This window comes from Danio rerio, chromosome 21 (genome assembly GCF_049306965.1).
Source record: "Danio rerio strain Tuebingen ecotype United States chromosome 21, GRCz12tu, whole genome shotgun sequence".
Taxonomy (NCBI): domain Eukaryota; kingdom Metazoa; phylum Chordata; class Actinopteri; order Cypriniformes; family Danionidae; genus Danio; species Danio rerio.
In genome coordinates this window covers 42132501-42156867 of record NC_133196.1, presented here as the reverse complement: position 1 = coordinate 42156867, position 24367 = coordinate 42132501, and the positions used below count along the sequence as shown (strand labels likewise).

The 24367-nt window shown below is 33.3% G+C and overlaps 1 protein-coding gene across 6 annotated transcripts in view; it reads right to left on the bottom strand.

The window, feature by feature from the left end:
• Positions 1-8942: 8942 nt before the first annotated feature.
• hnf1bb (HNF1 homeobox Bb) overlaps positions 8943-24367 on the bottom strand; it is a 23540-nt gene continuing 8115 nt past the window's right edge. For 2 of the 6 annotated variants that reach the window (XR_012396466.1, XR_012396467.1), the window contains exons 5-10: positions 19268-19401; positions 17387-17522; positions 12139-12288; positions 11954-12051; positions 9876-10961; positions 8943-9816 (exon numbers count right to left, since the gene is read on the bottom strand). Coding sequence is in view for 3 of the 6 variants with exons in the window: in XM_068215784.2 (XP_068071885.1) it covers positions 10941-10961; positions 11954-12051; positions 12139-12288; positions 17387-17522; positions 19268-19401 (539 nt within the window). In the remaining 3 variants the exon portion in view is untranslated. Of the gene's footprint in view, positions 10962-11953; positions 12052-12138; positions 12289-17386; positions 17523-19267; positions 19402-22235; positions 23247-23753 lie in introns of those variants that run through there. The other 4 variants (XM_068215784.2, NM_194372.3, XR_012396468.1 and 1 more) reach the window with 3 other exon arrangements.

The following is a 24367-nucleotide window of genomic DNA, read 5'->3' as shown; positions in this document are numbered from 1 at the left end:
GAAAATTAATGAATGAACAGTATAAAATACATTATGCCCAATGAGAGTCCTCATAAACCATATATACAAGTGTGTGTGTACTAATGTACTAATGAAACCATGATACAGATTTTTAGAATTCTTGTATGTACATAAAAGCAATTTCTGTAACCTTAGAAATGTCTTCACTGCTGTTAGTATTCACTCATGCTGTATATGCTGTATACTAAAACAGACGATGTTTAAAAATAAGGTATACAAAAATGAATGTCTTCACTGTGACTTTTGGTCAGTTAAACTCATACTTGCTGAATAAAAGTAATATTTTCCAACATTTTGTACATATAAATGAAAGCCTTGTTTCAAAGCTTGTGATGACCGGACAGTATGTTTAGTCAGCATGCTTGAAATGCTCAGAATCGACTGTTCAACAAGTGGTCAGTATGGGGTCACTGTAGGCTGATGTTCAGCCCACACACTGAAGCCTCACAGCAGGACCCGGGGGTGGAAACAGTTCTGTGATAAAGGCTCTTTTCCTAAAAATCACCCCTCTGTCATGAGAAAGTAAAACCTGTACATACACAGAAAAAATCCACTCACAAGAAGTTCAATAAAAGAATCCTAAAACTCCTGAAAATTATGTTCAAATTAGAGCAAAAGTGTGTCAGCAAACCTCACATTTCTGCTTGTAACGCTTCAGAATGTCCTGAACATTTCTGCCCTACAAAGGCTAAGTGTTGTAACTACACGTTTGGTTCAAATTAAATTGAAGCCTATACACTGCAGAGTGATACATAAAGACATATAATTTCTGAAAACAAGCCAATATTTGTTATTTGTCTAGAAAATGCTTTTTGATTTAAGAATTTTTGATATTTAAACTAGAAACAAGACACTCAAATAAAAAAAAAGATTTTTCATTCACTGCAAAAAAAGCTTTTTTACCTAGAGTTGTTGTCTTGTTTCTAGTCCAAATATCTTAATATTCTTAAATTAGAAGCATTTTCTAGACAAGTAAAGAATATTGGCTTGTTTTAAGAAATAATGTGCCCAAAATTGAGTGACCTTTTTCTTATAACAAACTTAATAACCTGCCAAATGGGGTAAGAAAAATAGTCTTGTTTTTGATTTATTCATTCATTTATTAATTTATTTATTCATTCATTCTCTTTTTGGCTTATTATTCTGGAGTTGCCACAGCGGAATGAACCACCAACTTATTCAGCATATGTTTTACGCAGCAGATGCCCTTTAAGTTACAACTCATCACTGGGAAAGTTTTAAAAGTTTAAAAGATTATTTTTCTTACCCCAGATTATTTAGCTTGTTTTAGGGAAAAAAACACTCAATTATGCCATTTTATTTTTTAAATCAAGACAATAAGTTTTGTTTGTCTAGAAAATGCTTCTTCATTTAAGAATATTTGGATATTTGGACTAGAAATAAGACAAAACCTCTAAGTAGGAAAAGCATTTTTTGCAGTGTATGAAAAGGCTTTTCTGAGTTTTTGTCCTGATTCTAGTCCAAATATCAAAAATACTTAAATTAAGAAGTGTTTTCTAGACAAGTAACAAATATTGTCTTGTTTTGAAAAAATGATATGTCTCTATGCATCACTAAATCTGCATGAAATAATTAAAAAATTATGGATTATTACCCTTGTTTTAAGGAAAAACTCACTTAATTTTTGACTCATTTCAGAAAACAAGACAATATTTCTTACTTGTCCAAAAGATGATTTAAGAATTTGTATATTTGTACTTAAAACAAGACAAAAGCTCTAAGAAATGCCTTTTTGTAGTGTAAAATATAATTTGTGACATCTGTTCCATTCTCTGACAAAGTCTCCTGGTTCAATTTAGTCCAGTTTCAGAAAAAACGAGTGCCAAAATTGCAAAAACTACAAAACCCAAGCTGGCGTAAAAACATTAAAAGCTTTTATGTCATTTGCAATATTCGTATAGAACAGAAGTGCCCAAACTTTCTCTTATTAAGGGACCAAAAACCAAAGTTGATTGGGGGCTCAGGGCCGGAGATACAGTAAATATAGAAAATTGTATTACATTAAAGTTAATAGGAGTAATTTTTTGTTTATTTCCTAATATTTAAAAAAAATCTTTATAAACTAATGCAGTGATCAACTTATTACAGTAAAAACAAACACAACCCTATTTATTACACAATGGAGTTCAATGCCGAATACACAAGTCAAGCTTTGCATTTGCGATGTTTTGTGCATTTTTTAAAAATCAGATTCATTTACAACATTTAATTGAAGCATTCAATTTTAGTTTGCTTTTTTGTAGCTCAGCAATAAAACAAACAAACAAAAAAGGTTATGTTCAATTCAAAATGACGATGTCTAAAGACACTTTCCCCAATGTTCTCCATAATTCTCTCCTCAGATGGGACGGTGGCCCAAATCAAAGATTACCTTGGGTCAACTTTGGCCCACGGGCCCTAGTTTGAGCATCACTGGTATAGATATTTTCCCTTTGTAGACATGTGGGAATCTGTGGGATAAAGCGGGATGTTCAGTGTGGGCAGAGAGCGGAGGGTTACAGGAGTGTAGTCAGCTTTTCTGTCTCTGGTCTCTCTGACCTTTGCCCCCAGTGAGTGTCCGGCAGTCGCTGACATCACATCTCTTCATGTCTGCACATTTACTGCTTCACAGCTCCATGTTGTCCTTCATTGTCCACGACATTGTGTTTACTGCTGCCTCTTAACTTTACAGAAGCTAACATGCTAGTTGCTAACTTGTTGCTGCTACAGTGCAGTTGATTCAGTTCAGGCGGAAACTAGCTCAGAACATTGTCAGAGATCATATTATGAATCCACAAGCTTTTTTACTGCAAAAAATGCTTTTCTTACCAAAAGGTTTTGTCTTTGCTAGTCTGAATATCTAAACATTTTTTAATAAAGAAGCATTTTCTAGACAAGCATAGTATGTTTTCTTGTTTTGAGAAGTAATGTGCCAAAATTGAGTGAGTTTTTCCTTGAAACAAGCGAATAATCTTGTGTTCGATTTAAAACAAGATTATTTTTCTCACCCAATTGGCAGATTATTTTGCTCGTATTCATTTTGTCTTCATTTTGCCATATTATTTCTTAAATCAAGACAATAAGTTTTGCTGGTCTAGACAATAAATATGCAGATATTTAGACTAGAAACAAGTCAAAAAATTTAAGTAAGAAAAGCATTTTGGCAGTGTTCAACAGACTTACTCGATTTGTATGTTGTTGAGATCTATAAACTGAAATCAGCAGTGGTAGATGAAGAAACCAGAATAAAACTGCAGAACATTTACATCTCAACATTTATCTGGAAATCTATCTACAGTCAAGAAGTTGTATCATTTGTACTGCAAAAAAATGGTTTTCTTACTTAGAATTTTTGACTTGTTTCTAGTCCAAATATTTAAAAGTTCCTAAATCAAGAAGAATTTTCTAAACAAGCAAAACATATTGCCTTGTTTTGAGAAATATTATGCCAATATTAAGTCAGTTTTTCCTTAAAACAAGCAAAATAATCTGCCAATGGGGTAAGCAAAATAATCTTATGTCAAAAGAAAAAACAAGATTAATTTGCTTACCCCATTGGCAGAATATTTTGCTTGTTTAAAGGAAAAACTGACTTAATATTAGCATATTCTTTCTCAAAACAAGGCAATATGTTTTGCTTGTCTAAAAAATGCTTCTTGATATAAGAAATTTTGGATATTTAGACCAGAAACAAGACAAAAAATCTAAGCAAGAAAAGCATTTTTTGCAGTGTGTGTACTTTTTTTTATGTACATGTATGTTTCTAATGCTCTGCCTTTAGTTAAACAAATACAACCAAACTGTAAAAATAGTAACCATAAAAATCATTTCGCCCATGTAAAATATTATAACTTAAAAGTTGTGATGTATTTAATGTATCTAATATGTATTTAACTAACTACAGTTCCTGTGAAATTTGTATATCTACAGTGTAAATATATAAAACATAGGCGCAGTAGGTAGTGCTGTCGCCTCACAGCAAGAAGGTCGCTGGTTCGAAACTCGACTCAGTTGGCGTTTCTGTGTGGAGTTTGCATGTTCTCCCTGCCTTCGCGTGGGTTTCCTCCGGGTGCTCCGGTTTCCCCCACAGTCCAAAGACATGCGGTACAGGTGAATTGGGTAGGCTAAATTGTCCGTAGTGTGTGTGTGAATGTGTGTGTGGATGTTTCCCAGAGATGGGTTGCGGCTGGAAGGGCATCCGCTGCGTAAAAACTTGCTGGATAAGTTGGCGGTTCATTCCGCTGTGGCGACCCTGGATTAATAAAGGAACTAAGCCGACAAGAAAATTAATGAATAAAAATAACATTTAAAAAATTTTAATTCTGTTGTGAGAATTGCACCAAAGCCAATGGGGAAAAATAAATAAATATATATATATAGTTGGATGAAAGCATTTGCAATTTGTTAGAAGGAATGAGAAACTGCTACTAGGATGTGCACAAATGACTAATTGTTTTGAGAAATGCATGAACTGTTGTGCAAATGTAAATAGTGTTGTGAGAAATGCACCAAAGCCTCTGAGAAAAACTGTATTATTATTAGCAACACGGTGGCTCAGTGGTAAGCACTGTCGCCTTACAGCGAGAATGTCTTTGGTTCAAGTCTCGGCTGGGTCAGTTGGCATTTCTGTGTGGAGTTTTTATGTTGCAAATATATGCTGGATAAGTTGGCAGTTCATTCTGCTGTGGCAACCCCTGATGTATAAAGAGACAAAGGCGAAGGACTTTTCAAAGACTTTTTAATGGCCCAATACCCTAGTGTGTCTACAGTGTTAACCCTTACTGTAGATAATGCAGTAAATAACTGTAAAATAGCCAGTGTTCTGCTGTAATAAAAGGAAACAGTATTTTACCGTAAAACGAGCAGGATTTGTATGAAATTGTGTTGTGCAAAGAATAAATTACAGTCATTTACTTTATGTAGCCATTACAGGTAGTAACTGTGATAACAAATGGTAAATTACTGTTCAACCATTACTGTCTCATCTACTCTGATGCTTTTATTGTGCTATATATAGAACATTGCATTAACCTAATGCAAAAAAACAATGATTTAGACATTGACACACACATACACAGGATGTCTGTCTTATTTTAAACACAAAATTGTGATAAAAAATTTAGAAAATGTTGGCCCTTTAAGGGAGTCAGGTGTTGGATTTGTTTACTTCTGAGTGCTCCATTCTCTGTTTAGCAGTTCAGATGCAGAGTCTGATGTTTTAAGTCGTAAATCTACAATGAGTAAGAAAAATGTGTTCAAATGTTTTTGAGGATTTGTAAATCTGTGTATTAAGTTATATTGTTGTTGTCTTGAACTGGCCACATTGTTAGCTAGTTAGCCTCTCCTCATATAACGTTTTACATTACTTTCATTTAATTTATTCATTGGATTTTGCCTATTTCCATAATGTACAGTCTTTTTGGAAAATAAGCAGATTGTATACACATAAAAAACAATAAATTCCAATCTCTTCAGTTTCCTAACGTGCACAGGAATCATCACAGGTATTCGCAAACCTCTACTCTCAGGTCCCAGGTTGTGAATTTGTTGCTAAGTATTTCTCAGAGCTGTGTTTTCAACTGTGAATTTACAACAATAGAAAAGTTTGTTTTCTTGAACATTTTAAGTAAAAAATAATAAGATTGGAGCCTTTGGATTCTCTGTGTTGCCGACTTTGTTTTGTTTTTTGTATTTATGATTATTTTAAACTTTTTTATTGAGAATTAATGTGTGTGCCTGTTTTTTTTTTTTTTTTGACAAACCTGTTTCTAACCATATCTAGAGTAAGTACAGTTGAAGTCAGAATAATTAGCACCTTTTTGAATTTTTTAAAACTTTTTTTAATATTTCCCAATTGATGTTTAACAGAGCAATGAAATTTTCACAGTATGTTTGATAATATTTTTCTTCTGGTGAAAGTCTTAATTGTTTTATTTCGGCTTGAATAAAAGCAGTTTTTATTTAACAATTAATGGGACAAAATTATTAGCCCCTTTAAGCAATTTTTTTTTTCAATAGTCTACAGAACAAACCATTGTTATACAATAACTTGCCTAATTACCATAACCTGCCTAGTTAACCTAATTAACCTAGTTAAGCCTTTAAATGGTACTTTAAGCTGTATAGAAGTGTCTTGAAAAATATCTAGTCAAATATTATTTACTGTCATCATGGCAAAGATAAAATAAATCAGTTATTAAAGATGAGTTATTAAAACTATTATGATTAGAAATGTGCTAAAACAATCTTCCCTCCGTTGAACAGAAATTGGGAAAAAAAATAAACAGAGGCGTTAAAAATTCAGGGGGGCTAATAATTCAGACTTCAACTGTATGTGTGTGTGTGTGTGTGTGTGTTCTTTTGATATGCTAACTTTTTAAGAATTATTTGAAACTTAAAAACTTAATTGTTTTGTTTTCTTTTGGTCTTTTTTGTTTTTGTTTTTAACCTTATATTATTGTAACCTTGTATATCAGGAGTCAAGTAATGCCACATTAGAGCTTATTTAAAAAGTATTATACTATATATGAACGACAAACATTTAAAGGCGAAATTAAAAAATCTCTCTCTTAACAGCACTTCCATGCATTTTTTGCAGAGGCTCAATGAAGTTGACTGGAAAACATCAACTGAATTAAAAGTGTATTTTTAGAACAAAAGGTTTCTTAAATAAATGCATAAATCAGGTTATTTGTTTAGTTTTTTATTACTACAGGTTTGGAACAACATGAGGATCAGTGCTGAACGATTTTTTATTTTTTTGCTTTAGATGGAGTTTGTTAATTAGTTAATTTATATTGGAGCTTTTTATTGGATCTGTGATTGTGATAAATGTTGGCAGTTGCTTAAATGTTGTCAAACTCAGAGGGCTGCAGCCAGCAGAGTTTAGTTCCCACCCTGCTTCAACATTACCTGTAGACTTCAAATGAGCCTCAGTTAGTTTGATCAGGTGTGTTTAATTAGAGTTAATGCTGAACTGTGCAGACCTGTGGCCCTCTGCTATATGTCAGATGATATTTAAATGTCTGACACCTGTGCTATACACTGCATGTGTTGTTTATTAATTGAACCTTTTAGTTTAATTTAAATAGAAAATGTATTGATGTCTGCAGATTTCTTTAATTTTGTTGTATATTTTCTGTTGAACATTCTCTGTTGTACATTTTCTGTTGTATATTTGTTTGATGCCAAAACAATAAAATACATTTGTCTGAAGAATTGATATGCTTTCTAATATAATAACTATTAAAAATACTGATCAATTTTAGTAACACTACAATAACTCTAAATGACATACTATTAATGTGTGGGCAGTATAATGCTGTGAGTTGTAACACTACAGTACAGTAAGTAACTGTAAGCAGTTTCCAGTTAGTAACCGCTACTGCTCTATTACTGTAATTAACTGACAACACTGTTGCCAGTTACTCACTGTAGCCAAACCATTACAGTGAGTAGCTGGCAACAGTGTTGCCAGTATTATACTTTAAAAAAGCCTGGTAAGGGCTAACAGTGTAGATAATTAATTAAGCCTTTAAATTGCACCTAAAGCTGAATAGAAATTAGTTATAAAATTTTTTATGTTTGAAAATTTGCTAATATTATTTATATTAAGTGTGAATATTCTCTATGTTCTCTACATTCTCCACATCACTTGGAAAATATTTTAATAGCAATGGTATATTAACAGACAATTGTTTAGGCTGTTGTATATTTGCAATTTGGTTTCTAAAGATCACTAAGGCTGAATGTTTTTGTTAAACAGTTATAAGTTTTAATGTTAAATATTTGTATATTACGCTTTAGCATGTTCAGTTTCAGTATCCCATGATCTTTCATAAATATTGATAGTTGGATATGAATGAGGATAATTTCTTGCTATGATTATTTGTATAGTTGAAGTCAGAATTATTAACCCCCCTGAATTATTTGCCCCCTGTTTATGTTTTTTAACACATTTCTTAACATAATAGTTTTATTATTTCATTTCTAATAACTGATTTATTTTATCTTTGCCATAACGACAGTAAACAATAGTTTACTAGATATTTTCAAGACACTTATATACAGCTTAAAGTGACATTTAAAGGATAATTAGTTTAACTAGGCTGGTTAGGTAATTAGGCAAGTTACAACAACGGTTTGTTCTGTAGACTATCAAAACAATTGCTTAAAGGGGCTAATAATTTTGACCTCAAAATGTTTTTTAAAAAATGTAAAAATGCTTTTATTCTAGCCGAAAAAAACATATAAGACTTTCTCCAGTAGAAAAAAAATATTATCAGACATACTGTGAAGATTCTTTTTCGCTGTTAAACATGATTTGGGAAATATTAAAAAATAAAATAAAACTTTGGCTTCAACTGTATGAGATGGAATATATTTTACGATTTAATACCTTCTTTTGTTTTAATCAATAATCATTTTTTGTGTTTACTTTTCACAAATACTGCATGTTCCTGTAATTTCTTTGTTGAATCTGAACTATACATTGTAATATTTATAAACAATCATGAAAACAATCCAGTATGTTTTTAACCAATTCAAAAGGATTATGTAAAACACTTGCTTAATTAGGAAATGACCCCCCGAGGGTATTGTTTTAGTTAATTTTGTTTCCATGGCAGATAAAAACTGTAATCACATGCTCGAGAAGTCATGTGAGAAGAGTAAAGGAAACGGCTTCAACTGTCCGCTTCCTAAAAGTGAACTTCGATGAGACTCTCCTGCCCTTTGACCAGCGAGACAACAAGGGAAATAGAGCTAATGAGGCATGGAAAACAAAAACACACCCTTTTATTGCCCAAATCACCCTCCTTCACACCTCTGAGTTTCCATTAGTGTGTGAAAGCATTTCCTACCTGCTGCTACAACATAACTTTGACTTAAATGCATAGAAATGAGCAACAGAGCCAGAAAACTTGTCTTCAAAAATGTATTTATCAATTTACACAAATATAAATACGATTGAGGTGATTCCAAAACTAATATATATATATAAAAATATCAAAGCCGTTAGGCAGTTTTACACATTCTCATAATATTAGCTACAGTGGAGTAGTGTGAAATCAATCCCTGAGAAGCAATCATTTCGTTTTTAGCATCTTTTGGGATCATTCGTATGTGCAAGTCCATGCGTTGAAACTGAAAGACCACTTTGTTGTAGTGAAAAATATGAATTTATCTGCTAATGTGATTTCAAATTTCAAATGTGTGTGGAAAACAAAAATCTTTTTGGTGATCTGCTATTTTTTGTTATTGTTGTTATATGGAGCCAGATCAGTCTCAAAGATAATACATTTGCGAAAATAAAACTCAAACACGCACAGCACAATTCACATCCGCATTACTAAATCCAATACATAAATTCAAAGCACGGTTCATAAATACACAAATTTAATATGTCAATTCAAAACACAATTTGTGAATTTCTCAAGAAAAAAAATCATAAATATTTGCCCAAAAGAATTGGATGTGTACATTTATGAATTATGTTTTGAATTTATGAATTGTGCTTTGTGTATTTACAAATTGTGTTTTATGTATTTAGGAATTGTGTATCCTGTATTTACGAATTGTGTTTCGTGTATTTATGAATTGTTTTGTGTATTTACAAATTGTGTTTTGTGTATTTACAAGTTGTGATTTGTGTATTTATGAATTGTGCTTTGTGTATTTACAAATTGTGTTTTGTGTATTTACAAATTGTGTTTTGTGTATTTACGAATTCTGTTTTAAGTATTTCTGAATAGTTTTTTGTGTATTTACGAATTGTGCTTTGTCTATTTACGAATTCTGTTTTGTGCATTTACGAATTGTTTTGCGTATTTACGAATTGTGATTTGTGTATTTACAAATTGTATTTTGTCTATTTACGAATTGTTTTGCGTATTTACGAATTGTGATTTGTGTATTTACAAATTGTGTTTTGTCTATTTACGAATTGTTTTGTGTATTTACGAATTGTGATTTGTGTATTTATGAATTGTGTTTTGTATATTTACGAATTGTGTTTTGTGTATTTACAAATTGTGTTTTGTGTCTTTATGAATTGTGATTTGTGTATTTACAAATTGTATTTTGTCTATTCACGATTTCTGTTTTGTGTATTTACGAATTGTTTAGCATATTTACGAATTGTGATTTGTGTCTTTATGAATTGTGATTTGTGTATTTACAAATTGTGTTTTGTGTATTTATAAATTGTGTTTCGTGTATTTACAAATTGTGTTTTGTCTATTTACGAATTCTGTTTTGTGTATTTATGAATTGTTTTGCGTATTTAGAAATTGTGATTTGTGAATTTACGAATTGTGTTTTGTGTATTTATGAACTGTGTTATGTCTATTTACGAAGTGTGTTTCGTGTATTCATGAATTGTGTTTTGTGAATTTACATATTGTGTTTTGTTTATTAATGAATTGTTTTGTGTATTTACGAATTGTTTTGTGCATTTACAAAGTGTGTTTTAAATTTACTAATTGGATCTGTACATTTATGAGTTGTGTTTTGGATTTACAAATTAAATTTTGTAAATGTAAATGGTCTATGAATTTTTATTTTGTAATTGTGTCATTTAAGACTGATCTGGCTCCATATTGTTTTGCACGAAAAGTTGACCTTGTGTGTTACAACAAACCACATTTCCTCATTAAATCGTATGTACAGTGTGATTGAAGATTTCATCCCCTCAGTTTGGTTAGTATGAAAGCTTCGGCTCAGAGTTCAGTCATCGTCTTAACATTTCCGCTAGTTTGTTCTGTCATCCATTAAGGCTTAAGGTGTAGTATATGAATCAGTATTGTTGATTTTCTGCAGTTTCCCGTCGGCTCTCTGTGATCACGGGTTACCCAGAAACACACAGGTCCAGCACTGCTGTTGCTAAGCTGCCGAGGAAGGTCTCACTCCAATGCGTCCGTTCACCAGGCCTGCAAAGGGCACTGCGGAGACAACAGATTGAGTTAGCATTACTGACACAGATTATAAGGAGAGAAAAGTGTAGAAAAAGGTGTAGAAATATCTAATATATTTTTAAGAACTGGTCAAGACAAAGTTTTCTGTTAGCCTGACTGGCAAATCTAATCATGTCTTATCATGGCTATAGCATGTATCAGAATGCTGCTAACATGTTTCTAGCATGTTTACCTATACTGTAGCAATTGATTTAGCTAACATAATTTAGCATGGCACCAGCATATTTTACCACAAGTATGTTTCAACTTGTTTTAGTTGCTAGGATGTAGTAACAAATGGTTAACGTGTTGCTAATTTATCCAAATTACTATCTTGTTTTAGCAGGTTGTTGACATGTTTTTCATATGTTAGTAGCCTGTTCATTACTAAAATTTCCTTCATGCACATTTCTGTGTTAATAAGTTGTAAGAAAGTTTCAAATTGTTTTAGCATAAAGCTAACATATTTCCAATATACTATACCTAGTTTTTAACATGATTTTCCCAGATCAAAAATCAAAAATAGGGTTAGGGGGGAGGTATGACAGTCATATAAAGATGAAGGGTGGGTGAGGGAGGGGTTGTTAAACAAATACAAAGATGAAGAGGAGGTGGGGTCTCCATTTCTAGGACATTATATCTCATTTTTGGCCATAAAGGAGCCACATTGAATATGCAGGAGACTTTTGAAACGTCTTGAAGCTTCTACATACTTGGAATGATTGTATTGAAAATTGTTTCTTGTTCTCATTTGGAGTGCTGATACATGGATTCTTAAACACTGATTGGCCATTGTGTTTAGTCAGAGTTAGTATATGGGTTACAGACGCATAAGCGTTTGTCCCCTTTCTTTCCTGCTTAGCTCCATCACGCTCACTTCCCTACCTTTTGCTAATTCAAGTTTTTTTATTGAGGTGAATGAGGGAGGTTTCATGACTCTTTAGGTTAAACATAATAAGGAGTATAGGAGACTGTCTGACCTGCTTGCTGGAGCCCAGATGTGTGATGGTGCTGGAGTCCATTGTGGAGTACCGAGACGGATGGGAAAACTGGCCAGCTTCTTGTTTGGGAGAGTACACTAAAAGAAGACAAAGTGCAATGTGAGTTTTGATATTCAGAAACTGATATATTTTGCATTGACGAGCACAGAAACATTTGTCTTTACTGTGTGACTGTGCGAAGGGCTGCTGGGAGATATGAGCTGTGGTGAGCTGTGTGAGGCTGGAGCTCTGAGGAAACTGCATCGGCTGCAGAGTCGTGAGTCCAGACACGCTGTTGATGACGGGAACACTCTGAGACTGAGGTGACGTCAGACCTGCAACAACACAAAACACAGCCACTGTCACAATTCCCAATTCACATCGCACAATTCTGAGAATAGATCTCACAGTTCTGATTTTACAAGACACAATTATAAACTTACGCACAGCAACTCTCATATCGCAATTCACAGCTAATGGTCTTGTTTAAAGCTTGCAAGTCTAAGTTTACATCTCAAAATGCATTTTCATTCTGTTAAAAATATATTTCAGTTTCAATATCTCAAAATTCTAATCTTTTAAATCTAATTTTACATCTTACACTCAAATTTTTCAAACTATTTATTAAAAGTAAAGAAAAGTAAAGTAAAGTAAAGAGTAAACAGCCAAATTCCTAAGTTTTTTAAGGGACAACTTATTTGTTTTACGTTCAATTGACTTAAATTTATAAAAATAATTGAGTTCAAATTAATCGATTTGCACAAATTGTGCACAACTTTGTTGAATGAACTGTGTGTACACTGTAAAAAATGCTGGGTTCCACACAATCGATGTGTGTTGGGACAACATGAATGAATTAAGTTAACCTGGTTTTTAAAAAATTTAAGTGGATTGAACATAAAACAATTAAGTTTTCTCCAAAAACAACTCAAGAATTGTGTTGTTCCAGCTCATTTTAATTAAGCAGTTTGAACAAACAACAAATGTAATTTCTTAGAGTGTACATATTACATTACAAAAATGTTTGTGTTTTACATTAAGTGTGCTATATTAAGATGTTGTAATTTTTTTTATTTTACACTTCACAATTTAACAATACAGCTCACAACTCAAGTTTAAATATTTTATGAGTTTATAACTATTTTAATATTTTTAGTTTAACTTTAACTCAAAATATTATTTTGAAGTTTATTCATTTATTAATTTTCCTTCAACTTAGTCCCTTTATTCATCAGGGTTCGAAACAGCTGAATGAATTGGCAACTTATCCAGCATATGTTTTACACAGCGGATGCCCTTCCAGCTGCAACCCAGTACTGGGAAACTCCCATACACACTCATTCACACACATACACTTTAGCCAATTTAGTTTTTTCAATATTCTATTCAATTCTATAGCGCATGACTTTGGACTTTGGAAACTGGGGCACCCGGAGGAAAACCACTTCAACACGGAGACAACATGCAAACTCCACACAGAAAAGCCAGGATTTGAACCTGAGACCTTCTTGCTATGAGGCGACAGTGCAAACCATTGAGCCACCATGCCATCAGTAAAATAATTTTACAGAAAAAAAAGTTTTTTGTTTTTTTTACCTGTATTTTATCTTACATTTTCAGAAATATAGAGGTAGAAAAACTGTCACTAAGATAATATCCTTTAAAAAAAAAGTACTATTTTGTGCTTAAAGGTTACATTTTTGTGATTAAAAATATCTATATCAGTGCCTTAAAGTTATATTTTAGTACCTAGCATATTTTAGTGGCCTATATTGTACCCTAAATGTTTATGATAGTACCTCAAAAAACAACAATGTACTTTTGACAGTGTTCCACTTGAGGGACAGCTCTTTATTTCTAATAATAATGAATATTACCAGCAGGTTTTCTACACGAAATGTGCTTTTTACATCTAGAAAAATCAGTCAGGTACTCTTGAGAGAATTTTTCTATATATTTCTGAATACGGAATATCAGTTGAGTTTCACAGAAATGAGAGAACTATTCTTAACAGAACTATTCTTACAGCAAATTTCTTGCTGTGAGGCGACAGTGTCAACCACTGAGCCACTGTGTCGCCCCATCAGGCCCGTGCAGAGACTGTCCAAAGGGCATGTGCAGGATAAAATTTGTGAAGAGCGGTGGGGGGTGGGGGGTGGGGCATTGTTGTTGCTGTTGTTGTCGCTGCGCGCGCGCGTACTGAAGAGCGTTGTTGTCGCGCACGCATACTGAAGAGCGAGAGGGAGAGTGTGTCGCAGGGGCACTTTTGATCATTTTAGAAGGGCACTTTCTATCCAAGACTAAAAAGGGCATGTGCACTGCACAGGATGAGCCCTATCTGTGCACGTGCCTGCGCCCCATTAGCATCATTCAGTAGACTTTACTTAAAATAAGTGAGTAAACCCGTTACCTTTAATTTTTATTGTTTATTATCAAATCATCATTTGGATGATTATAAAAATGAAGTTTAATCAACTCAACAGTTCCAGGTTACAATTATTTACTCACTTTTTTAAAATAAAGTCAAGTTATTGCTTTTAAGCAATGGGCTAACTCACTTTTTAAAAGTAAATTAGAGTTTTTCTTATTTGCTTTGATGCAGCCGTCAACTGAAACTCCACATTTTCAAAACAGTAAACACACAGGCCTAAACAGCGGCACTCATGGTCAAAATGAAACATTTTGCTCGAAAAAAGCACATTCCATAGGATATGAGCTCGTTCAATTAATCATTACACAACGGACAACAGAATAAAAAATACAGAACTCAGTGTTAATCAGTGCACCATTGCTTGTCATTGTAGCCTATTGCCAATGGCATTTGTCGTCTTTCTATTTGGGCTGTCAAATTTGCTTTTTTGCAAAGAATTTGATCCAGAATAAGAAATGTGTAATTACAGTTTTTCTCGTTTGCTTTGATGCAGTTGTCAACTGAAACTCCACATTTTCAAAACAGTAAACACACAAGCCTAAACAGCGGCACTCATGGTCAAAACGACACATTTTGCTTGCAAAAGGCACATATCGTGTCAAAACATTTAAAATATGCAACAAAAGCTAGTTTTACCTTCAAACAACACAACTTGCAAACAAGTATATGAGCTCTTTCAATTAATCATTACACAATGGACAACAAAATACAAAATACAGAACTCAAAATGCACCACCATTGCTTGCCATTGTAGCTTATTGCCAATGCCATTTGTTGTCTTTATATTTGGGCTGTCAAATTTGCCTTTTTGCAAAGAATTGGATCAAGAATAAGATATGCTTTAATTAAATATATATTGAATTCATGACATTTTTCAAACTGTGGCTGAAAACTGAAATACTGTATATAAAAAAAACAGACAAAAGTAATAAAATACTGTAAATATTAGAGAAAACACATGTAAACTAATATACTACAGTATAGGACATAGCCATATTGACCTCCTCCATCAATGCTGGCACAGAACAACACAGCCCTTCCATCGTTTTTATAAGGTTTGCAGACTGATTGCTAATTGAAGATTTGTGTGAAGGAGTGTCAAACCGGTGCTTCAGTGATTTCATACTGATGTTGGTAGTTTTTAATAGTTAGGAATAGATGGTTTCTGTTTGGTTACCATAACTAAAACAATGGAGTTTGGACTGCTTGAATGACGTCCGTGTTAACTGTTTTGAAAAATGGTGGGGAAAATGTGTCATCCCAATGAGAAAGGGTTTACACATTTGCAAGACCTGTCTTCTGCTCTGCTGGGATAGTGATAATGAAAATGAAGTGGAACCTAGTTTCTTTAACCAGGTCAAAGCAAACAAGAAAAACTGTAATATAAATAATAATTAAAAAAAACAGACAAAAGTAATAAAATACTGTAAATATTACAGAAAACACATGTAAAACAAATTACAGTCAAATCTATTGGGGGTATAGGAAATAGCCACTATTGACCTCCTCCATCCATGCTGGCACACAACAACACAGACCTTCCACCGATTTTAATGTTTGCAAACTGCTAATTGAAGATTTGTGTGAAGGACAGTCAAACCTGTGCTTCAGTGAATTCATACTGATCTTGATAGTGTTTAATGGTTAGGAATAGATGGTTTCTGTTTGGTTACCATAGCTAAAACAATGGAGTTTGGACTGCTTGAATGACATCCGTGTTAACTGTTTTGAAAAATGGTGGGGAAAATGTGTCAACCCAATGAGAAAGGGTTTACACATTTGCAAGACTTGTCTTTTGCTCTGCTGGGATAGTGATAATGAAAACGGAAAGTGGAACCTAGTTTCTTTACCAGGTCAAAGCAAACAAGAAAAACTGTAACTAATTGCTTTTTACACATTTCTATCTAATTACATTGTAATTCTCAATTTGCATTAAGCAGTTTTGATTTTATACATTGCAGTTTTGAGTTTATATAGTGCTACTCTGAATTTACAGGTTGCTGTTCTAAGCTTATTATAAAATTTTATTGGTGTTTTTACTGGGTTGTTATACATCACAATTCTGAATTTATAAATTATAATTCTCAGTTTACATCACTTCTGAGTTTAAATCAGTTTATATTTCAGTATTGCCTCAATATTTATGATTTTACAAATGCAAGATTTTACATTCTTTCCATTTTGATTTTATTTCAAAATCTTTTTTTTTTTTTTAATCTTACAAATTCTGACTTGTCTCTTATTTTAACCTCTACGAAAGAGTTTATAACTAAAAAGAGAGACAGATATCCAGTTCTAATGCAAAATAAAGTCTGAATGGAGTTTGGACTGCTTGAATGACATCCGTGTTAACTGTTTTGAAAAATGGTGGGGAAAATGTGTCAACCCAATGAGAAAGGGTTTACACATTTGCAAGACTTGTCTTTTGCTCTGCTGGCATAGTGATAATGAAAACGGAAAGTGGAACCTAGTTTCTTTACCAGGTCAAAGCAAACAAGAAAAGCTGTAACTAATTGCTTTTTACACATTTCTATCTAATTACATTGTAATTCTCAATTTGCATTATGCAGTTTTGATTTTATACATTTCAGTTTTGAGTTTATACAGTGCTACTCTGAATTTACAGGTTGCTGTTCTAAGCTTATTATAACATTTTATTGGTGTTTTTATTGGGTTGTTATACATCACAATTCTGAATTTATAAATTAAAATTCTCAGTTTACATCACTTCTGAGTTTAAATCAGTTTATATTTCAGTATTGTCTCAATATTTATTATTTTACAAATGCAAGATTTTACTTTCTTTCCATTTTGATTTTATTTCAAAATCTGAGTTTAAATCTTAAAAATTCTAACTTGTCTTTTATTTAAACCTCTACGAAAGAGTTTATAACTAAAAAGAGAGACAAATATCCAGTACTAATGCAAAATAAAGTCTGAATGGTGAAGTAAGTTTCCCTGATGACATAAAGATGGAGGAAATGAAATGGTGACACACTCACTTTGAGCAGCGAGACTCATAATGAGACTCTGTGCTTGCTGGTGATGATGATGATGATGATGATGAGACGACTGAGACAGACTGTGAATGTTGGTCAGAGTGCTCACAGGAGGCAGAACTCCACCAGAGACTGAGATCTACACACACACACACACACACAAGCACACACAATGTAAATATAAAACATAAAAGGCACGCAAACCTTTTTCAAGTAAGGGCATGGTTCCTTTCCTCTAGTGAAATATGTCATTTTCGCAGTGTGAGAGCGCACTAACATAACATAACAAATGTTTATTGGCGGAGGGCAATTCACACCAGCCATAAAAGTGAATAAAGGAAGGGTTATGGTGTTTAACACACTGCCTGCACTTGCTAGATCAATGCTCTCTTTGACCCAGTTGAGTCGGTTTTCAAATAAAGGCGACTTTATCAATCATGTCTGTAAAACGTACATTGATCTTTGCGACTACATGCTATTTCGGGTCAGAAGAGGAGTTAGTCGACCTGTGCTTGCCAAAGCGTAAACATCATGGAAACAGTTTTCAACTCTGAGTTTTGGAAAAGCACTTCTACATTATATCCTCATGACTTTAACTTGTTGTATTTAGGTATTTGAACACATTTTCACCAGCTGTCTCTCTAATTTAATATGGTGCTGGCAAATACATATACGTGACGTTTCACAAACTAATTTCGAGAGGAGCGTCTGATATGATTGATCGTGGCTGGTTTCTCAACTGTAATCATTAGTAAGCTAATCGGATTATTTCAAACTCACTGTAAGTAGCCCACTTAACCTTATCTTTGTTTTTTGAAGAATCCACCCAAGCTTTCCTCCTTTACCATGGGGAGCTTTCGAGAACTACCTGATCTTGTACCCCCATACATGCTCATTGACCAGACTGGAGCCCTGGGCTCAATTATCTCCAAGCTCAGGGTTCTCTCCTGGGACAGCATGCCAAACCTGCCATTATTATCAAGCAGTTATCAAGTGTTTTCCAAAACTGACTGGTTAAAAAAAAGATCCTACCTGTCTTAGTAGTCATAATTTGGTTGTGGAGTCGGTAGCTAGTTAGTTACGTAGTTTGGTAGGTAGTTTTTGGATATTTTGATCCGTTTCTCTGTGATCATAAATTTTAAACAAAACATTTTTACATTTTATTGAACAGTTATATCTATTAAAATAAGAGTTTGGTCATCTAACATATTTAGAAAAAGAAAGAAAATACATTTAAGTTTACATGAGGTGTTGCAAAAAATGACAAAGTACAAAATTTTAATTAAATGTAATATTTTTATTCTCTCTTTTACTGTTTTATTTTTCCTTTTTGTTAAAAATATACTACATTAAACTACATTCACTGGGGTGTATTATTGCAATGTGATCTTATCCTTTGGTTAAATTATTCCAGTTTTGCGTGCAGAATTCTGCAGATTTCCGCAGATTTCTAGCCTTTCACTGAGTCTATTTATTTAGATGATTTATTTACAATACAGTTTGTAAAGTAACATTTTCTGCCTTTTAGTGGATTTATTATATGAGAGACTTGCTTTGTTTACTAAAAAAGTTGGGTCTAATTGGATTTGCATTGTAAACTTTAAATACAGGTTTAAAAGGTATTCCTTTTTATTTCATATGGTAAGGTTTTAGTTATGATACTCCCAAAATAATTCTACATGAATCCGCAGATCTTTCAAACAATTCTGCGCAGAAATAGCAAAAAATGTCTGCAGATTCCATCTGGCCCTACTAATAGACTAGTATATAAACAAATATCTTATTGTATAGCATCCTATGGAAACTATTCATTTAAAACAGAGATCAGTGAGGGACGTATTTATTTATGCTGGCCATTGTATATATAAGAAGTTTTTGATTTACCATTTTGGCATCCGTCGATAACAAGCCATGGCAGTGGTCCAGACCTCCCGGAGAAACCTGCTGCAATACTGACGGATGACTGATGGTGGTGGAGGAAGTGACCTCACTGGCTGCTTGTTGACTGTACCTGAGCTCTGCGTGGAAAAACATAAGGAATAAATTACTTTTTCTACCCTTCGAGGATCAGTAAAATTTTTAGATGCAATTAAAGACGTCTATTCTGCTCATTAAGCAGAAAGCATTCATTTAACTATACATCAAAAGCTGTAAGATTGTGAAATATAACTGTTTTCTTATTGAATGTAGTTTACAATGTATTTTATTCATGCGAATTAATCACAGCATTGTAAATCCAGTCTTTAGTCTCACATAATACTTCAGAAATCATTCTTATATGATGATCTGCTGTTCGAGACACTTTTCTTATAATCATTAGTGTTGAAAACTGTTGAGCTACTTTATCTTCTTGTGAAAACTGTGATAGTACCATTCAAAAATGCCATTAAAAAAAGTACTTTTATTAATCCAGAACTCATTATTTGTTCAAGAGTAAAAGTAAAATGAAAAAATACATTTATAATGTATGAAAATCACTTTTCATGAACGCTATTATTAAAAAAAAAAATCAAAGAATCCTAAAATCTAAAGGAACTCTCCACATTTTTAGGAAAAAGCTAATGGTCTGGAAGGGGGCATTTTTAGATTAGCTTAGCATAGATAATTGAATCGAATTAGACCATTAGCATCTAGATTTGATAATTTAATCATTTAAGCTTGACTGTTCTGTAGTTACATTGTAAAGACTGGTAGAAAATGAAAATTTAGGAACTACATTCTCATTGTGGGCCTAATGATCAAATTCGATTCAATGATCTATGCTAAGCTAAGCTAAAATTCAAAGGCTGCGTCCGAAACCGCATACTTCCATGCTATATAGTATGCTAAAATCAGTATGCGAGTCGAGTAGTATGTCCGAATTCATAGAATTCGAAAATTGGTATGCGAGAAGTACCCGGATGATTTACTACTTCCGGTGAGATTCTACAGTGCGCATCCCATGCATGCTGCGCTATCCCATGATGCCCCGCGAGCGAATTCATGAATGGGAGTAAAGCGACACAATTGACGCAGGTAGGTCCATGACAAAATGGCTGATGTAGTACGTCCGAATTTCATTCATACTTTTCACATTTATCATGTATAGAACGTACTTTTCTAACAGCCGAGTAGTAAGTTTAAATTCAAATGCAGTACCTACTGAGTAGTAGGTGGTTTCGGACGCAGCCCATGTCCCTTTAAAACAAGTCATTTCACTCAGCAGCCATTTTTGAAATGCCTCTCAAGCAGTATGCAAGGGCATTCTGTTTGAATGGGGAATATCAAATTCTCCGAAACTGCACGGCAAGTTTGCGATTACATTTCATATTAGGAATCACAACTAAAATTAAACAACAACTGAGTCTTTAGTTTTGTTTCTAAACGTTTCAACCACACAAAATTTGCAGAAACTCATGGCTGGTCCTAGCCTCTCTCCCAGAAAATTGTCAATCTATAGAGATCACAGATTGGCTCCTGTACTAGAAGGCAGGGCTTCGTTCGCCATATTGACTGTTACACTTTTCCCCATTCAAAACTATACGAGTGACACGTCTTGTGTTTTCTATAATCTTTGTAAAAGTGCTCCCGCCAGACCCGGAGATTGGCTGAATGGATTTAAAAATGGTAAATCTCTACCATTTAACTCTAGGAGTTGTAAAATAAGCCTATTTAAAAAAAAAAAAAAAAAAGTGGGGTGTTCCTTCAATATTGGTCTCCACTAAACTAACACAATGTGAAGTTTGTTGTCTGGTCACACTGAACATTTAAAAAACGGCTAGCCGCACACACTGACCTGATTCCGTCTATCTTTATTTGACCTTGTTTCACAGCCATAAACGCAACTAAAATGATAAGAACCTGCAGTCCAAACACCGAAGCAACCTTTACAATGGCGTCTGTTCTTTAAATGCATTCTCATAAACATACCTCAAATCCGATTACACTAAAATGTTGTGCCTTTTCTTTCTCCAACAAACAAATACAATCAAAGATCTGCTTTTGAGCAGTTGGAGGTCAGTGACTGTAGCTGAACACACAGCTTGAGCAAACACACGGCTCTCTGACTCACGCTCTTGACGTAATATTAATCCATCGGCAAACATTCAAAGGAATTCGGCCCGTTTCACAGCCTGACAGTTTACAGCTTTTTAACACAGCAGGCTGCTTTTGTCATTGACAGAAGTTAAGCTAAAGCATTATGATTTTATCATAGGATCATTTTAAGCCACCTCTGCTTGATCCTTCTGTTTTAAATACACTTTCCCAGTGAAACGCTGTTAACCTTCTGATGGAGAAAATGCGCATACCTTTCCAGACGCAAAGCATGAACCTTGACTTGACCCTGGTTTGACCCTAAAGATTGTAGGAAGCCATTTTATGTGCTTTTATCTGACATGCGTCTGTGGGTGTGGAGGTGTGTTTTGTTCAAACACCAATAGGATGGAGGAATTACAATGAAATACACACTCAAACACTTCTAGTAAATCTGCGACCTTGTTTACACCTGGTATTCACACTCATAACAGTTGAATATGGCTGTAAACCAGAGTTATTATCATTGACTAGACCAAAACTATTACATCTTTGTCAATTGAAACAAAGCTGAAATAAACAATATCAGATACAGACAAAATAAATATCTTATAAAGAAAATAAATAATTGAAGATGGTGCTGATATAGCACAAGCAGACAACTCTTTCTTGATGTAAAATCACAAGTTTAAAGAACATGACATTCCCCTGCTCATTTCGTTTAACATATTTTCCTTTTTCTCTCTCTCTTAAATTTTTATTTTAAATTTAATTTAACTTGATGTTTTTTTTTTGGTTTTTAATATTTATTTTTTATTTTATTGTAATTTTTTATTTTACTTAAAACACTATGCTGCCAACCTCAACTTTCGGTGCTGACCTGTTTATATGCTTAATTTGTAAAATAAATGCACATTATATTTTGTTTATGCACATGATATACTTGTTGCACAATAAGTGTGTTAAAGTGTGTTTTCTTTTTTAATCTATTTTGTAATGTTATATATTTACATTTTTTCTATATGTACTATTATTTTCTCTTTTACTTTTGTTTTTTAACTGTCCCAAAAATCTGATAATTAAATCTTATAAAAAATATTTGAAAATGGTTTCTTTTTCTATAGATTTCAGATTTATACAAGCTAAACATGTCATAACTTTGGTATGGAAAAATACCTGTTCTTGCACAATGGATAAAGGAAATGTCTGATAATCCTGCTTTTGAAAAATTAACATACGTAATCAGAGGTAAAGCAGAGACTTTTTAAAAAGCGTGGCCTCCTTTTGGTCGCTTTATAAATGGATAGATAAAAATTAGATGTCTTTGGAAAGATGTCTGTAATTTAAAATTTCATGTAATAATGTTTTTTTTTTTACTAGTGTTTTTTCATAGTTTTGTTTTTTATTCTATTTTACAATTTATTTTAAATGCCAGTTTTGTTTAACAAATGTACATTCTGAAATAAATAATAATAATAAATAACATAAAAGTTAATATTCTGTAATGTTGTTTTGTGGGTTTTGTAATATGAATAAAATCAACAAAAAAAAAAAAAGAAAACGGTTACTTTTGTCTTGGTAGGTTTAAGCTATTATTTAAATTAGATTAATAGTAAAAAAGTGACGCAGTGTCGCAGTAGGTAGTGCTTTCACCTCACAGCAAGAAGGTTGCTGGTTCGAGCCTTGCCTTGTTTGCAAGTTTGCATGTTCTCCCCGCTTTAGCGTGGGTTTCCTCCGGGTGTTCCGGTTTCCCCCACAGTCCAAAGACATGTGGTACAGGTGAATTGGGTAGGCTAAATTGTCCGTAGTGTATGAGTGTGAATGGATGTTTCCCAGAGATGGGTTGCAGCTGGAAGGGCATCCGCTGCATAAAACATATGCTGGAAAAGTTGGCGGTTCATTCCGCTGTGGTGATCCCAAATTAAAAAGGCTAAGCCGAAAAGAAAATGAATAAATGAATGAATGAATGAATGAATAATAGTTAAAAAAAAAAATCATTTTTGTTTGTTTCTGTATATTAGAATGTGTCCTAAACTAAAGATTTTTAGCTGGGCAAAAATAATGACTATCCTATATTTAATGTCATTGAGTGTAACAATGGTTGCACCAAAATATTTTCAGGCTTATTTAAAAAATTAAAAATTATTTATTTTATTAAAAAAAATTTGATCACTTGTTAAAAGACTTATCAATGAAATCGTATACTTTGCTGCCATTCTTCAAACCACTAGGTTTTACCCATTTGCCACCAAAATGTTTTTAATCATTAAAAATATAGTAAAATTTAGATGATCATTAATTGTTTTATATATTTATATATAACGATGTTTTCTTAATTTTTACCTAAACGCTTTACAATGGGTGACAATGGGACATTATTCACCACCACCTACCAGCAAATAACCTATAGTCCATAGATCAGTGCTCTTACAATGAGGATTATTTCATAAAAAAAACCTCAAAAGCACTTGAAAATGTCGTGGAGGGAAAAACATTATTTTTACATGGTTTCACATGACATGCTTTGTGTTTCGTTCATGGTTTTTGCATGAAAAATATATATATGCTTATTTAAAACCTTGTTTGCTCATTTGATTTTAATGAGGCATCTTGTCTTTGACCATAAAATAAAATAAAAATTTAATTATAAATAAGTTTTAATAAAGTTTTAATAAAACTTTAATATAAGGCTATGGCACCCTATTCATTCATTCATTTATTTTCCTTCGGCTTAGTCCCTTTATTCGTCAGGGGTTGCCACAACGAAATGAATCACCAATTTATCCAGCATATGTCTACGCAGCGGATGCCCTTCTAGCTGCAACCCATTACTGGGAAATATCCATACACACTTATTCACACACATACTGAACACTACGGCTAATTTAGTTTATTCAATTCATATATACAACATGTCTTTGGGCTGTGTTTGAAACTGGAGCACCCAAAGGAAACCCACGCAAACACAGG